General features: G+C 39.0%; 2 protein-coding genes across 2 annotated transcripts; both read left to right on the top strand.

Moving 5' to 3' along the window:
* The first annotated feature begins 4640 nt into the window (after window positions 1-4640).
* Window positions 4641-5591, top strand: LOC115077265 (olfactory receptor 10A7-like). The gene has a single exon (XM_029579550.1). The coding sequence runs from the start codon at window positions 4641-4643 to the stop codon at window positions 5589-5591; it is 951 nt and encodes a 316-aa protein (XP_029435410.1).
* Window positions 5592-7854: 2263 nt separating this feature from the next.
* On the top strand, window positions 7855-14987 carry LOC115077266 (olfactory receptor 10A7-like). Its single transcript, XM_029579551.1, has 3 exons — window positions 7855-7937; window positions 11853-11874; window positions 14016-14987. The coding sequence occupies exons 1-3, from the start codon at window positions 7855-7857 to the stop codon at window positions 14985-14987; spliced, it is 1077 nt and encodes a 358-aa protein (XP_029435411.1).
* The last annotated feature ends 3361 nt before the right edge of the window (window positions 14988-18348 follow it).

Raw genomic sequence — 18348 nt, forward strand, 5'->3', positions numbered from 1 at the left:
GGTCGGTATATAAAAATTAAAAATAAATAAATAAATAAATCTTTCAGGGTATCATGGATTAAATCTGAGGAGGCAAGCTTATATTAAAACATATAAACAAATTAATGATAATATTAAATGGGAATCAGTGATAATTTTGGAGGACCCCATGCATCGGCCATGTTGGTGTGCTCCTCTCTTCTCTTGCTTCTGACAGTAGGAAGTGGAGGGGTGAAGGCACTGATGATCTTGCATTTAAGGGCTACCAAAATGATAAGGGGAATGGAACAGCTCCCCTATGGGGAAAGACTAAAGAGGATAGGACTTTTCAGCTTGGAAAAGAGATGTCTGATGGGGGATATGATAGAGGTGTTTAAAATCATGAGAGGTCTAGAACGGATAGATGTGAATCGGTTTTTTACTCTTTTGGATAATAGAAAGACTAGGGGGTACTCCATGAAGTTAGCATGTGGCACATTTAAAACTAATTGGAGAACGTTCTATTTCACTCAACGCACAATTCAACTCTGGAATTTGTTGCCAGAAGATGTGGTTAGTGCAGTTAGTATAGCTGTGTTTAAAAAAGGATTGGATAGATTCTTGGAGGAGAAGTCCATTGTCTGCTATTAATTAAGTTGTCTTAGTTTTTGGATATTTGCCAGGTTCTTATGGACTGGATTGGCCACTGTTGGAAACAGAATGCGGCTTGATGGACCCTTGGTCTGAACCAGTATGGCATGTTCTTAAGGGCATATGAGATATAAATCCGATCCTGCATACAAAGACTGAAAGAGGAAAGTGTGAAGATCTCCTGGGAGCTAGATTCTAAACATGACAAAGCATGAGACATCAAGAAAGTGTTAAGTACACAAGAGATGAATGCTATTGATTCATGGGTGGAAGAGCCTTGGAATAACATTTTAAACCTCAGTCACAAAGAGAGAAGGAACATGGAACACTTAGGTGTAGGATTGACCTAGGGGAAGTTTCGAAAGCCAAAGATGATCTTAAATGGTGAGTTTACCATTTTTCAAGTTCAGTCTCAGGAGCTATTGGTAAGAGCAAAGAGAACTTGTAGTACATTTGTAAGGGAATAATTACACTAAAGTTATAACAAGAAAAGGTTATGAGTCTGACTCAGTGAGGGGATAGTGAAAGAGGACAAATCCTATGCAAGGACTTTTAGTGGTTGTTCCTACTTTTCCACCTGACTTGAGCCAGTGAATTCATGGCTCTATCTCAATGTCTTGCTCTTGATAATCAGTTAGTAAGATTAAATATAGCGGGATAGTTTTATAATGCTTGAGTTGGAGGAGAAAAGCACACAAGTGGAATAGATTTTTCAATTAGACATGGAACCCCAGCCACACAAATAGGGTTACAATCCACTGGCACTTTGGACTTATGTACCTTTAGCCAATTTTCAAAGTTAAAGTACCTGGATAGCACCTGTGGACTTTACCACTATGTGGCTTATGGAAATTGATTCCTATTATGTCTTGCCTAAGGTCTTGCAGAACCAGCCAATTCTACAGAGTAAAGTGGCACACTCAGTCACACAGAAGTTAGTGACAGAGGAGAGTCATGCCCAGGGATATCGCCTTACTCTGACTATTGGATGTAACCTTGTGCACTCCATTGGAACTATAAAGCTGATACATCCCTGCCCATCTTGGCTTCATCTCATTGCATTTCTTCTACCCGTTGGACCAGCAGATCCCTGGAAATGTTTCTGCATGTTATATAAAGGCGTATGATCATGAGTCATGTACTAATGAGTCTCTGAGCTTGTTACACTCATAAATATGATATTACTTCAAAACATTTTGTCAGGTACTCTAAAGAAAAACACTTGCACACTCCAGGGATCAGCACTCCACATTCTTAGTAGGGGTTATAAATGTCCCTATTGAAGCGACATTTTCTACCTTCTATAGCTCATGCTGCAACTCGTCTTTGTTCATGAGGTGCGTGAGAAAATGTTCAAAACTTATAGGACAGAGTAAACCATACTTTTTCTTCTTCCTTAGTAATGATATTATTATTATTATTATTATTATTATTATTAATAATTTAATTTCTAGGTATTTATTATCTGCACACTTCACACAAAATGTTTGTATGAGTAGCAGCAGTTTATTAAAGGTAATGGAGCACTTAATTAATATATTTAGAAAGAGTAGGAAGAATAGTTTTTAAAATTATGCAACCTACTCGCACATAAAATTACATGCATGCACGCTATGGAGTAAATTTTCACGTCTCCAGTACTTGTGGAAATATTGTTTTCTAAATGTCGAGAGTATGCTTATATTTTCCATTTCGCGCACTGGTGGATAAAAGAGCCAAGTTATTGGTATTCCGGGGAGGGGTTCAGAAGTACATGCGGTAGTTGCTATTTTGTAAGAGATATTTTTGTATCATTAATAAACCTATTTGTACGCTTTTACGATTGCTAATTGATTGGTGCAAGTGAAATGGAACTGCAGTTTTTGAGTGGGAGGTCTGGGTGAACTATTAGGGTAAAATGCTAAAGGGTCTAGGTGAACTGGAGAAGGATTGGACAAACTGGCAGGCGTGTGACTGGAGATTACAAGCATGTGAGCAAGTAAGCATTTTCAAACTGGTATATGCATGTATTTTATAAATTACCTGCCTCCAGATATATATTGGGCTTAATATGCATACAAGTTATATTTTTCCATGTACCTAGAATACATAAGAATAACTTTCAAACAACTCTACATGGCCCTATAAAGGTGTGCACATGGCCCTGTGGAGATCTACCATAACATTTTATAACCTGAGCATATCAGGTATACACACTTTATAAAATATGTCTACCCCTTAACATACATGTGTGTGTTTGGTTACATGTGAATACCTACAATGCATGGATAGTGCACACTTTTCTACTTGTTTTATAAGTGTGTATATTTTATGTTTTAATAAATATAACTTGCCCGCATGATTTTCATGTGGAAGTCAGTATATTTTAAAACATAGACACGGAACTGAAATCACCAATTTGCTGATACCTCCACCAGTTCACTCAGTCCAGTTCATCAAGGAACTCCTAGTTCTTCACCATGATCTTCTCTTAGTTCACCCAAATATCCCAGTCAACTAGTACCAGGCAACTGATGAGTCTGAAGTATGAGATAATTATTGTGTGTAAAATTGCACAAATACGTTGCCAAATGTACTCATGTAAATCTCTTATAAAATATAAACTTAGGTGTGTTCTTCTTAGTCCCACCCTGGAACACCCCTATACTTCCCCTATTTTGCTTGTGTAATTGTGTGCATGAAACAAAAAATATGTACACATTTTTGATGTTTATAAAATAGAATGTTCACAAGTACAAGTTTCTTACTTGCGTGTATGCTAATTTTTTGCTCGTAACTCCTTTGGAAATTCATTCCATGCATATATGTTCACAAAATAGGAAGAGAAAGTATGTGATTTCTTGTATTGGAGATATTCACACTGAAACATATGCACGTCAACTTATGTGTGTGAAGGCTGTACCTTGAATAGGTTTGAAAGTTAGGCTCCCTACATGTATACTTTTACACACATGGCAAGATGTATTCCAGGGTGTGCAGTCAAGGTACCTAATTTTTTTTATTTTAAAATGTATGCACATAAATTCTCTCAGCAAAACTACAGGCACCATATATTAAGTGTAATTGTGTGCACGTAGTTCTGCTGGAATAATTTTCACTTAAATTCACTTTGAAAATTAGAGTAATTTGAGCACATGATTGTGATAAAATTACCCCAGAAAATTTATGATAAAGAGTACTATTATTGAGGATGGAAATATTTAGATTTATATGAAAATTGTTTCAGCTAAAATGAATTTTTATAGTCAGAAGACACAGATGATGAGCAAATATAAATTTACCTGAAAATCAAGATACCTCATGAAGAAAGACGAGCTGCAGTATGAGCTATAGAAGGTAGAAATGTTGCTTCAATAGGGACATTTACAGGCTGGGGAGGGAGAATATTCTACTAGTTAACCTATCTGATGCAACTTTGATAGACTTTTATGTTTATTTTCCATAACATTTTATTGTAACATCTCACAATGGACATTGGCATGGTGTCTGAAGAAAATGGTACACATGTTCCCATGTATTTTTCTGAGAAAACCAGAAATACAAATCCACGCATGCACTGGTGGAAAATCTGGATTGGCTCAGTCAGTTTGGTTGACCTGAGGTGAGGAACGAACCAACCGTATCCTGCTCTGCCAGAGAAAATGCTTAAAATCTCAGACACATATTGCTGAGTGTACAGTATAAGGCACATTTTTATCTTCTGAGATCAAAATATTACAACAGTTGCCCTTCCTTGTTTTAGTATAATTTTGAAAGGGTAAATATCTATCATAATCCCTCTCAGTCTCCTCTTTCCCAAACTGAGAAAGCCAAACCTGTTTGTTCTTTCTTCATAAGGAACCATCCCATCCCCGTTACCATTTCTCTTGACCTTTTATGAATAATCTAAAGATGATTATTGTTGTTGTATTTGGGCTTTTAAGGGTACCATCTTTTTTTTTTTTTTTCTTGTTCAGACCTTTATAGTATTGAAAGTTCATGCACATCAGTTGTACAAGTTTTTCTTCCTGTAGGCAAAATATCCTGAGCAAATGGAAAACCAGACCGTAGTGACTGAATTCATCCTGCTTGGATTCTCAGACCTGTCTGTGTCACTGCAGATTCTCCTCTTCTGTCTGTTCCTGGTTATCTACCTCTTCACCCTGATGGGGAACCTCATTATCATAGCAATGGTGACACTGGACCCTGTCCTTCACACTCCCATGTACTTCTTCCTCAAAAATGTGTCGATCATTGAAACCTTCGTCACCACCGTCACTGTTCCCAAGATGCTGGCAAACCTTCTGGCTGAAGAAAAGGGTATATCCTTCTTGGGTTGTGCCACACAATTGTTTTTCTTTCTGTTTTTAGGGATAACAGAATGTTTTCTGTTGGCAGTGATGTCATATGATAGATATGTGGCCATTTGCGATCCCCTACACTATTCCGCCATCATGTACAAGGAGAAGTGCGCCTGGCTGGCAGCCATCTCCTGGACTGGCAGTATGCTGCTGGCACTCAGGCAGACTAGTTTAATGTTCACATTACCATACTGTGGGCCAAACCAAATCAACCATTTCTTTTGTGATATCCCCCCACTGTTGAAGCTGGCCTGCACAGACACCTCCATGAGGGAGCTGGAGATTTCTATATACGGTTTGTGCGAACTGATGACACCCTGCATATTGATCCTCATTTCTTACACCCGTATCCTGTCCACCATCCTGAGGATTGCGTCAGCAAAGGGAAGGCAGAAGGCCTTCTCCACCTGTGCCTCTCACCTGATCTCCGTTACCTTGTTGTATGGCTCGGCCACTGTTGCCTACTTGATCCCCAGGTCCTGGCACTCCCAGGCTCTGCACAGTGACAAGGTGGTGGCCCTCTTCTATGCAGTGATGATCCCTCTCCTCAACCCTATAGTGTACAGCCTGAGGAACAAGGAGTTAAAGGAAGCACTGAGTAAATGGTCAGGCACTGGAAAGTTATTTCCACAAATATTTTGAAGAATAAGAGTAAGATTGAAATTGTCTTTATTGGGATTGACCTTAAAATAATTCTCCACAGTTCTTTTTCTCTCTCCATCACTCTCCTATTTCTCTCTTTCTGTTCATTCTTTACTTTGTCTCCTATATCTCTTGCCTTTCTGCCTTTCTACCTCTCTTTCCCTCTGTTCTCTCAATCTTTATGTCTTTGTAATGGTCTTTAACGCTCTCTCTCCCTTCTGTCTCCGCATCTCTTTCTGACTTTGTCTTTTTAATGTGTGCCACGTGTGTCTGTTCTTTTCCCTCTTTCTCTCCTTCTCGCAAGTCTATTTTGCCATCTTTAGAAATTTGTTTAAAAAATACCATTACACCAAAATTGTATAACTTTGGCGCCTTTCACCAGTGCAGCCAGCACTATACATTTATATGGCCATTTGTCAAAATAGCACCGGCCACGCTTAAGGAAGGCGCCAAAGTGATGTCTCTTCAGCCCCAACCTCCAGGCAGATATTCCATTTTTAAAGTGCCAGGACCTGGGCAGGATTGATGGGGCCTTGCTCCTGACAATTCATGCCAAGATCCAGGAAGAGGCAAATAGGGAGCTGGCATAGAAGTATCCCAGACCCGTCAGTTTTACAAAGTGGAAAAACTTTAGCACTAGGCCTGGGAAGTTTTCGGGCCCAGAAAGGCAAAGCCAGGACCATCAGAGGTCCATTTTTTTTTTTTTTTTACAGGATTGGGGTTTTTGGGCAGGTTTCTTGTTTAATTTTATTTTTCAGTTTGGCAAATGAATCACATTGAAAAAAATATATATATTAAAAAAAACAAACAAATAAAAACAAAATATATAGCAAACAAACTCCAAAACAAGAAAATGAACCAAACCAAAATTTTTGGAGCTGCATGTCTGTAATATTTGTACCATATTTCTCCATTCTCTTCCTTCTTGGAGAGTGTATACATCTTTAGGTCTTCCAGTCTCTCTGTGTATGCAACATAGTGCAGGCCATGCACCATTGTATTGTCCCTTTTTTGAACTGTTGCTACTTTGTTGATGTGCTTTTGTAGTTGTGGTCTCTAGAACTGAATATAATTTTCAAGATAGGGACCTGTAACAAAAAAATATTATGTCCCTCTTCCTACTAATGATACATCCAAATATATGATTCACGTTCCTAACTACTTTGACACATTGACTGACTACCTTGAGGTTATCAGAGATAATGACCCCAAGTCTCTTTCTTGTTTAAGGACTACTAGATCTTCACCTTCAAAAAAGGTTTTTGTCCCTTGGTTACTAAATGGGGAGAAGGAATGTAGTATTGATTATGTGTTACAATTGTCATGATGTGTTTTTTTTTTTTTATGTAATAGGGCCAGTGCAAGAGGATTTGACCCTCTAGGTGAACCTTCAGCCATGCTCCCCTCTCTCTCCCTTCAACTTACCTATTGGTGGTAAAATTCAGCACAGCATTTCCTGCATTTCCTCCTACAGGCGACGGTGGCTCCATCACTGTGCTCCCTGTTTTGGTTGCATTTATTTGGCACTGCTCCTCTCTGGTCCTCATTCTGATTGTTTATTGCCACCCCCAAACCTTTGGCACTCTAAGTCACTGCCTACTGCAGTGATGGCAAACTCCAGTCCTTGAGTGCCACAAACAGGCCAGGTTTTCAGGAAATCTACCATGAATATGCACGAGATCGATTTACGTGCACTGCCTCCATTGTATGCACATTTATCTCATGCATATTCATGGTGGATATCCTGAAAACCTGAGCTGTTTGTGTACTCAAGGACTGGAGTTAAGTCATCACTGGCCTAATGGAAGCACTGGCCCTGTACTGTAACCCACTTTGATGTTAGAAGGAATAGATGTAATAAATAAAAATACATTGCAAATGTTTTTGGATTAAAGCACAGTTGATAATTCTTTCAGTTTTGTTGAAATCATCATTTATATTATCTGTACCTTCCACCAGGTTTACTGTGTTGTAGACTTTCATACCATCTGTAAACAGGTGCATTTTAGCCTTCAGCAATATGATGTATAAATACCATGCAGAGGACTGGATTTGAATAGCTGAGAATCTCAGCCAGCATGGAAAAACTTCAGATTAATTTAGGAGCCCACATAAGCTTTGTAAGCCATGATAGCGTTTGATTTCGGTCCTTTCCTGTACTGATGTGCTGATCTCGTATAATAATCACTAATATTATTAATAATAATGCTTATTATTAATGCTTCTTACCTCTATGCTGCTTTGCCATCAGAATGCAGTTCATATGGTCATACTCTGTGTACAGGAAGAGGTGTCGGTGGAGGAATCTGGGATCTGTGACTCTTATGCTGAGGAACAAACTCCCAGGTATTTCACACACACACATGGTCCTGCTGATATCAAACCTTAACAATACATCCCCAGTAAGGACAGCAAGCCAAGCAGTGTGCTCTGCATTGCACGGGGCCACTCGGTCTGTTCAATCATAAATGGGGACCTTTGGTCTTTTTTTGTGAATAGCAAACAAAAACTGTTAGCAACAGTGTTAAATAATGTTCAGTAAGGCAGGTCACACTGCCTGGCTTTCTGACCTTACTGGGGATGTGGTCTTAAGGTCTGCTAACGGTAGGACCCTGTGTGTGTGTTAAATTACTGCATTTTATTTCCCTGTGTATTGTATTGATTCTTTTGGGATTCAAGGCTCTTTTCTGGCTTTCGCTCTTATGTCTGAGCCACGCCGTGCAGCACATTATCCAAGGCCCCCTTAAACTAGTGGAAGAAATAGAAAGGAACGGAGGAAAAAAAAAAAAAATCCATGCTCGTCCATTAGAGTTGCTAAATGAATTTTTTTAAGGTCACCTGGAAAGTTTGCCAGACTTTTAATTGCTTCGCTTTGACATTCCGAGGAAAGTGCCCGGAGGCCACGGGGGAGAGGCCTAGGACTCTATAAATCCCCTGGCAAGATCAGCACAGCGCCCTGGCAGGGGACTGGCAAGGAGGAGGACACCGGCATTCGTTCCGTGAGAGGCGGTGCCATCCACAGCTTCGGGCGGCGCAGTCATCCATCACTGCCGCACGTCTGAATACCCGCCCCCCCCCCCCCCCCGTGTGCCCTCCACCTTAGGAACAGGGGGCGGCTTCACCTTACGGAGCTTGCGAGCCGGAAAAACTCGATGATCCTTGTGTGTGGACAGGTAGCATGTTATTAACAAAAAAGCTAATATTAAAATCTAATTATTTTAATTCTCTATGTACATACCCTCAATGTCATTCATACCACTTCTTGACCAGCAATGAATAGATAGATGGATAGGTAGACAGATAGACAGACAGACATAGGAATAGATAATATAGTCTATTAAATATTGATTCTCAGCTCTTACGATAGTGTGAAAAGAGTTATAAGGACTTGCTCAGAATGCTGCATATTTTTCTGTGCTAGGACTTGCATTCTAATATCCACTTGCTTTGGGTTTGTTTTTTTTGTTTGTTTGTTTTACCTGTTGGGCTCTTCCTTCTCTGCTGTCCCTCTCCTGAGATGGGGCAGGGTATGTGTGTGTTTGTGGTTGAGGGGAAACCAGCTCTGCTGCTATATCTGCTCTTTGCAAAATTGGATGACCTTGGTTTGCAAATGCTCTCAGACTGACACCTTCAATTACCACTAAAATTCACTTGAAATGTTAAAAGACTATACAACATTTACCTAGTGTTCTGGTATTTTTTATTCATGGACTTTGTCCCAAGTTTCAAAGTGAAAACACATTAAAGGTGTGTAATGGATCAGTCTTTATAATCAGGTCAGTGAAAGGACTTTAATGTTGTATTTACTGTGGCTCTACCTTCTGGGTATTCCAAATATTTTTTGTAGATTTTCTAACTATGTAAACATATTTATACATACAGATACATAGACAAAGTTTTTATTTATTTTTTTCTGTGAACATCTGTGTAGGAATGTGCAGAGAAATAACTTTCATTTTGTTATTTGTTTCACTTTGTTTTTTGGGGGGTTTTTTTTGGTTTGTTTAAGAATTTTGTTTTTGTTTTAGCATGTTCTAAAATGGAAAAAAAACAAAATTAAAATTTGTTGCTTTATTCATTTCATTTCAGTTTGGAAATGAAATGAAACCAAAGTCATTGATGTTTTCATGTTAGTTCAGAATGAAAGCTCATCTGTAATCTCTATTATTTGATATTTTTTATAATAGCCTTACTAAAGAAGCCTTTTTTTTTTGTTTGGATGAGCTGATCACAAACTGGGCAACCGGGTAGCCATCAACTGGGCAACCAGGGTTGATCTAGCCATGAAATGTGAACATTTGCCACGTGACCCCTATGGGCTGCTTTTCGACATCACCCACATTTTTAGATCATCTACATTAAGCTACCCATATATTTACTTATTTATTGGAATTTTAAAATATACACCAAATGGTAAAAAATCTATAAGAAACAAATTAAATTCTGATATTAATTAACCAAATGCAACAGCCGCTAATGATAGGGCAACAAGAAAAACGCATGTATATTAGAATTCAAAATACTGTAACAACAACAATTTTGGAAGGGGTCCAGATCACAAGAAATAAAAGAAAAAAACTGAAAAGGGTGTCAGACCCTAACCTTACTTCAGAGGGAAAAATAATAAAGAAACATGGATAGAAGGATGAGGTCATATTAATAATGAAGTTTGATACCAGATAAGGAAAATCTAAATGGGATTTATTTCTGGGGCTTGTTTGTCACTCAGTAATAATTAGGGATGTACAGTCATTTATCACTGATGTTTTAGATCCTCCAATAAATTGTTTTTGTAAAGATTTTGACCTTCATAATAGGCACTTCCAGTAATAACCTTTGTTTGCCTTATTCATTACTATAAGCTTGTATCTATCTCTCGCAAATCGATTGTGAGTCAGTTGTATATGTACTTTTTTTGGATTTTGTATTGCACTTAAAAGATTGTTCAAAATTTGCCTTGTAGTGTGGTCCAGCAAATAGTCAATGTTTAGAGAGTGTCCAGGTCCCAAGATAGCCCTTCATATCTTCTCTAAGTTAAAGACTTGAGGTTTTGCCAAGTTGAATCTATGAGACAATGAGGATGGTCTCCCCCCTGGCAAATGCACTCGCCACCATTCCTGAAAATCCCAGAGAAAAGCCCCCAGCTCTGGTCCTGTACACCGCATTAGAGGATATGGGAATTTGTCAGCTACTGTGCACCTCGTGTCTCCCTCTCCAGCGCCTGTTGGGGTAGCAGGTATACAGATAGTTCTCCCTGTTACCTCCTATACCCACACACAATCCAAAAAGTTCAGGAACGACTACGTGTTTTATCTACATAATTAGACTTTATTTGTCAGTCTTTGCCGGCTTAGCATTTAGGAAAAGATAAACATCTTATACTAGACAAAAAAACATATAATAAATCCTTAGCATAGAATATACTTTTGATATTTAACTTACTAAATAAGACTATGGAAGAAGATATATAACACATTACCTTGGCTGCAACTTGCTCATACCTTAAAACACTCCTAAGTGGTTAGCCCATAGAGAGTAAGCCAGGAATTTATTAACTACTGTTATCACCCCTTTGAAGATCCCTGGTTTCTGAACTGTGAGGGAAGTGAGAGTCTTTGCTGAATGCAGCCTCTGTCTCTGAAGCAGCTGTGAGTCTTGCTTCTGAAGGAGAGCAGGGGACTTGCCTTGTTCTTTGGGAAGATCCTGGCAAGTGGGATTCTGGATGCAATAGCAGGGCTGGAGAACTCTTCCATACAGCACTTCAGGGCACTGGATCTGGTCAGTCAGTGCAGTTGCAGGGCGGGGCAGGGAGCTGTGTCTCCATCTTCTTGCTGGTGAGTGGAATCTGGGTGTTGATGCATTCTCTACCTAGCTTGATTGAACCTAGGTAGAGCAAGCATTGTAGAAATCAACTCCTCTTGTACGTTTCATTGATTCAAACAACAGAAAATCTTCAGTGATGTCAACTCTGCTGTTTGTACCTCTGACTGTATATGTAAAGCCATCCCCCATAAATCTACCCCATCCTCAAGCCCCAGACCAAGTTAAAGGTACCCCCCTCTTACTGTGGTATAACTAGAGAGTGACATATTGAGATCTATTCAGAGATGCTCTCTCAACATGTGATAAAAATCTTTTCCCAGGTAATGCGCGGAGTGAAAAAATAGTGCAGGTGTGATAAATGTATCACGTGTTGAGGAAATTGCCAATGTGATACGGGATCAGGAAAATTAGACTAAATGCCCCTTCTTTTTATCACAGGCACATTTTGATAAATCCAGGGGTAAGTGACATGAGTCCATTTCTAATTGGGTTCTTCTTCACGTAGACTTCTTGACCCCCCGCTCCCCCAGCTTGACCATCAGGCAGGCACATGACAGAGAGCTGACCAGCCCTTGTGATAGGGCTGACCTGTCTGAAAAAAACCTTTTGTGACTGGAGGGTCCTGTCTCCAGGCAGAACTGAGCCATGATGGCAGGTTTGGATCTGTTTTTACATACACACACCTGGCCTGTAAATTGCCTTTCTGAGCCCCTTTCTGAAGGACTCAGCATGTAGGCACAGACTTGTTTGCGCTGTCTGCTGTGTTTGCTAAGACAAGACTCCTGTTAGCAGCAGCCTGTGTAAACAGTGCCTGCTTGGCAATTAGATAATTCACTTCCAACTTCAACTAGTTAGAAATTCAGCATTTCTGTGACTCTCTGAAATTCAGTTCACCTCTCCATTGAAGTCAGAGAATCCATTTTGCTGCATGTACACTACAGTAGTAAACTTGGGGATTTTATTCCTACAGTCCCTAGCATCAAGGAGACCTCTGTCACTCCAGTACTTCCATTCCCAGCATCCTTCTCTGATGCAGCTGCCATCCATGGCATTTGTCCTGTAGCAGGCTTAACTTTAGTCTCCCATCAGAACTGTTCCAGTGCCAACCAAGCAATAATTCAACTGAGCCGCTGCTGGGTCTCTGTACAAATGGGTCAGTTGTTGGAAAGTTAAACCACTGCTCTAGGCTCAGAGAAGCATCACTAGCTGAGGAGACTGAAAAAATAGCATCAACCACTGGTCCACCCAACAGCTCTGCTCTAGAGCTAGAAGTGATCTTGGATGTCGCCTTGTGTACAAAAAATCCATCAAACCAGACACAGGGGCAAATCTGACTTCAAATGGGTAGATACAAGGCTTCCGGCCTGCTTCATCATTATAGAGCAGGTTAAAAAGGTAATAAACAAAAAGACCAGCAGAAGCAGCGACCTTCTCCTGTCCACCATTTTATCTTTCTTAAAAATTTCTTAATCACAAGTGCCTCCTTAGCTCTAAGCAATTCACATATGACAAAAAATACAGGATCATTTTTCAAACTGCGTTAGGGTCCTAGTGCCATAACACATGCATTATTTTTTGCATCGTGAGATGCGTATGCAAATTTTGAAAATGTAGTCAAAGGGGAGGAGTTTATGAAAATGAGGGTTGTCTAATGTTGTGTGGGATAGTGTAACGCATGTTATAACTACACCTTTTTTCCTGCATGGAATTTGTAATGTTTATTACAAATGCTGTTTGGGGGAGGGGAAGAGAGAGAGAGGGAAAGGGAGAGGGAGAGCCTCTAGGGTGGCGCGCACATATATTTGTCATCTATTTATATCACTGTAGGAGGGTCAACTAGTAGCGTGAAGTGAGGTTTGGGGACAGTTTTACATGCACAGTCAGAGGTACGAGCAGCACAGTACACATCAGTGAAGACTTGATGTGAATTGGAATGAGGAAAGGCATACAAAGATGAGATTTGTACAATGTACTCTCACCCAAAACATGGAAACCCTAACCACACCCCTTTTTTATCATAGGCACTATTCATGTGAAATTTATAGCAAAATGATTAATCTAGGCCAATCTGGGCCATAATTTGTAAGTTGCATAAAACAGATATTTTGACAAACAGACTAATACAGCCTTATATCGGATCAGTGACATTTACTCATGGTGAAGAATCAGGGGTTGTGCAAAAAAACACGAAGCCATCAAAACAGTGCGGCCTGAGGTGTAAGATTTCTCTCATAGGTAAACCTGTTTGAAGAAAAATGTTTTCAACGTTGTTTTGAATGATTTCACGCAATCTGCCACGTGTAGCTCCACAGGGAGCGAATTCCATAATGTAGGAGCAATTATTGAAAAGGCGCTGTTCCTAGTATATGTTTGTTTTATGGAGGGAATGTCCAGCAAGACTTTCTGAGAGGATTTTAGAGTTTGCGTTGGGAAGTACAGATACAGCAAAGCTTGGATCATTCAAACTTTGTACTGAATTCGTTACAAAATTGGGATCGAATGGAGATCTCTGAATACTGGCGTAATGTGCTCTTGAACAGATTTGCCAGAGATAGGGACGGTAACTTTCAAATTCATGTTGACTGTTTTTTTTCCCCACAGATGAAATCCTCTGACAATGGAACAACCAATGGAGCCAACGTGAGTAAGTTCATACTTCTAGGGTTCTCCAGGCTCTCCCAGGAGCTTCAGTTCTTCCTCTTTGCCCTGTTTCTCACTGTCTACCTCTTCACCCTGATGGGCAATATCATGATAATACTCATCACCACTGTGGACTCACTTCTCCATACACCCATGTATTTCTTCCTCAAGAATCTCTCCATTTTGGAAATCTGCTACATCTCTGTCACCATCCCCAAGATGCTGAGGAACTTTGTGTCCAAGGATAAAAGTATTAGTTTCCCAGGTTGCACTGCACAGATGTATTCCTTTTTCACCCTGGGTGTCACCGAGTGCTTATTGTTGGCTGTAATGGCCTATGACCGTTACGTGGCCATTTGCAATCCTTTGCGATATGCCGCGGTGATGAGTAAGAGAATGTGCATCCAGTTAGCAGCAAGTTCCTGGGTTAGCGGTAACCTGATATCGCTAGGGCAGACAGCCTCCATCTTCAGCTTGCCCTACTGTGGCCCTAATGTCATCAACCATTACTTCTGTGACATACCTCCTGTGCTGAAATTGGCCTGCACAGACACCTCTATGAAAGAAGTCTCAGTTACTATTACTGGCTTCTTGGTGCTGCCCTTGCCTTTCACGCTGGTGCTGTACTCCTACCTACGCATCATTACTGCCATTCTGAAAGTTCACTCCACAGCTGGAAGGCAAAAGGTCTTCTCCACCTGTGCCTCTCATTTTGTGTCTGTGATCCTGTTCTTTGGAACTGGCTCTTTCACGTATCTGAAGGTGAAGAGTAGCAACTCTCCAGAGAAGGACCAGGTGCTCTCTTTGATGTACAGTGTTGTTACCCCCATGTTGAACCCTTTGATCTACAGCTTGAGGAACAAGGAAATGAAGGAGGCCCTGAAGAAATTAATAGGAAAAAGATTAGTCTCCCACACCACATGGAGTGGGTAGACTGAGGAGTATTTTCTTTACAGAATGGGTGGTGGATACATGGCACAGCCTCCCAGTGGAGGTGCTGGAGTCAAGGACAATATCTGAATTTAAGAAGCATGGGACAAGCACAGGGGATATCTGAGATATGAATTGTAGAGCTGATCAGTTGTGTAATGGGCAAATGAGATAGGCCATGTGGTCTTTTTCTGATTTCAAGTTTGTTTATATTTTTCTTTATAAAAGCTGATTGATAAATTCTAATCCCACTGGACACTGCTAACTAGAGGCCCCAAAACATTACCTTGCCAATTTTTTCTGCTATACTGCTCCTTCTTTGTGTTTTATTCCCAGGTCTAATCCACTTAGAAAGATCTCCACTATTTAATTTAATTTAATTTAATTTAAGTTTCCAAGAGAATATTAGACAAACATCTATCTGGGATGAGTTCTGTTTAGCTCATATGTTCTTCTTTACTATCTCAACCTACCTAACCAGAAAATATGGTGGATGCATACAACAATGGCCTCCTAATGCAGGTGGTGGTGGCAATAACAGTAATGGAATTAAGATAAGCCTGGGATAAGCACGGAGGATCTTTAGATATGAAGGAAAGCCAGAAATAAACTTGAGTGTAGAAGGGCTCAATGATCTTTGTCTGCCACCGTAGACCATGGTAAAGGATGACCTCTCAAGTTTCCTTCCATCTCTGTAGTTCTATGATGTCATTTCTCAGATTTTATTTTTCTTTACAATTTTGGAATAAAATGTATGCATCTTTTGTAAGATCATACTTTTTTCTTTTAAACCATGCTCTTACCCAGACATCAGTAATCATCTACAGGAAAATACGTATGGTGGGAAAAGAAAGAAGATGAAAAGTAGCAGCAACAGAACCAAAAATATAGACAGATTAAACTTTTTACAGGGGTAGGGGGTCAGCAAAATCTGATTTCATGCTTAGTAAAATGTGTTGAGATGGTAAATCCCTCCCCTGCACCTTTCCAAAGCACCCTGTATATGAATCTTAATTAAATTCTTTATTTTTCCACAATTTGTCTACTTGAACATTTTTTCGTACTTAGCTCTTGCAGATGAGAAATAGATAATAGTCTTGTGATGTTTACTAGTTAATCCTACCATTTTCATATAATATTATTTATTTATTTAAATTATGTATATGCCGTTTTAGCAATTGCATAATTGATCAAAGCGGTTTACATAGTCAAATAAAATAAAAGATAAGACAAAATAGATAAAAATCAAATAATTACACATAAAAATGTGATAATTACTTTCCATCTTTGTTTAAATGTAAGTAAAATAATAAAAATAAAAATCTAGTAATTAAGAAAAATAAAAAGATAAAACAAAAGATAGTAAAAGTTAGAGATAAATACAATTCATTTCAAATCCCTATGCAAGATGTTATGTACGTTCTTAATAAACTAAAAACTAATACTCTGAACTTAACTCAAGTAAAAGAGGGAAAAAAAATAAAATAAAATAAGGAATACAAGAAGGACTAAGAAAATTCTAAAAAAGGCAGCAAAGCAAAATGCCTATTCCAGTCTGGTTTGCAAATACCTATTGGCCTATCGATCCAAATGCCTCTATAAAGAGGTATGTTTTTAATGCTTTTTTAAATTCTTTATGATTTCTTATTAATCTTAAGGCATTTGGAAGTGCATTCCACATGATAGGACCTGCTACTGAAAAAGCCCTCTGTCTTGTAGTATGTAGTCTGGCTAGCCGAACTGAAGGGATTTCTAAAAGATTCATATTAGTGGATCTTAATTGTCTTGTGGGTTTATAAAGCCGTAAAGATGTGCACAGCCAGATATTATCCTGATTATTTAACAAGTTATGTATCAATGATAGTATTTTGAATTTGATTCTAAACTTAATCTGTAACCAAGGTAGTTTACATAAAATTGGAGAAATATGTTCTTTCATGTTCCTGTAAGCATATGGGCCGCTGTATTTTGAATCAATTGTAATGGTTTAATTGTAGCTTCAGGTAATCTTAAATAGAGATCGTTACAATAGTCTAGTCTGGAAAAGATTAGAGATTGAAGTACTGTTTGAAAATCTTTAAAAAATAATAAAGGTCGTAGTCGCTTAAGCAGATGTAATTTGAAAAAAGAGTTTTTAACAGTTTTGGCTATGTGTTGAACAAGGGATAGATTAGTGTCCATAAGTACTCCTAAGTTCCGAGCTACTTTGTTTATTTTTATTTTCTCATTACCTATAATAATGTAGGATGGAGGAGCATTACTGGGGTCTTCAATTATGCTTAGAAACAGTAATTCAGGGTTTTTTTAAATTTAATTTTAATCGACTATGGGCAAGCCATCGGTCAATTGTTCTGATATAAATCTTGATTAAGGCAAGTGTTTCAGTCCAGGTGGATTTATACAGAACAAATAACTGTATGTCATCCACATAGGTTTTAAATTGGATGCTTAGTGCTGAAAGAATTTGGCAAAGTGGAAAAAGGTATATATTAAACAGAATTGGTGACAAGGACGATCCTTGTGGAACACCTGTGGTTTGGATATATGATTGAGAAGAATTTGAACCAATGTTAATTTGATAAGGTCGATCTGAAAGATAGCTACTAAACCAGTTTAGTACTTTGTTTTGTAGACCAATAGATTGTAACCTAGATATTAATATTTTATGATCTAGCGTATCAAACACTGCAGAGATATCTAGAAGCACTAAAATGAAATCCGTATTGGAGTCAAAGCCTCTGAAATAAGAATCAAATGAAGAGAGGTGGAGAGTCTCAGTAAAAAAAACATTAGCAGTGCCACCTCATTACTTGACTAAGTTAATGCATTTGTGAATAGTGTTGGAGACTTATATTTCCTTTGTCGGGTCTGTGAGCAATGAGAGTTGGTTGTTGGTACATTCAAAGCCCATATGGTTTGGGAGATTTTCTGGGGTGAGGGAAGGGGAATTTCTGACATCACATAACAGACTTGAGGAGCATAACTACTGAATCAAAAAGCCATGGCCTGTGGCTCCTGGTTGACAACAATCACTGCGATGGCTGTGCTATATGGGAGCAAGGAGATTTACAAAATGAGATAAAATCCCTGGGTAGTTGAGGATGAAAGCTAATGGTACCATAGCTTCTGTAGAAAAACCAGTTCCTATTGATCCAGAAGCCCAAAGAATCAGCAGAAAAACTGCTGGGCTGATCAATTTAAATTTAAAAGAGTAGGTGGTTGGATTCCTTAATATAGTAAATAATGGCACATAACAGCTCATTTGTGCAATCCAGTCTGCTAAATTGAGATTCTTCCTCTCTGTTCTCTACCACCCTGGGCACATTAACAAATACAATTTCCATATCCAGACCAACATCAGCTC

Source organism: Rhinatrema bivittatum, chromosome 16 (assembly GCF_901001135.1).
Source record: "Rhinatrema bivittatum chromosome 16, aRhiBiv1.1, whole genome shotgun sequence".
Taxonomy (NCBI): domain Eukaryota; kingdom Metazoa; phylum Chordata; class Amphibia; order Gymnophiona; family Rhinatrematidae; genus Rhinatrema; species Rhinatrema bivittatum.

Coding starts and splice junctions, on each gene's coding strand:
- LOC115077265 (XM_029579550.1), top strand. CDS start 4,641: ATGGAAAACCAGACCGTAGTGACTGAATTCATCCTGCTTGGATTCTCA.
- LOC115077266 (XM_029579551.1), top strand. CDS start 7,855: ATGGTCATACTCTGTGTACAGGAAGAGGTGTCGGTGGAGGAATCTGGG. Junction 7,938..11,852: donor GCTGAGGAACAAACTCCCAG/GTATTTCACACA, acceptor TTTTTATCACAG/GCACATTTTGATAAATCCAG. Junction 11,875..14,015: donor ACATTTTGATAAATCCAGGG/GTAAGTGACATG, acceptor TTTTCCCCACAG/ATGAAATCCTCTGACAATGG.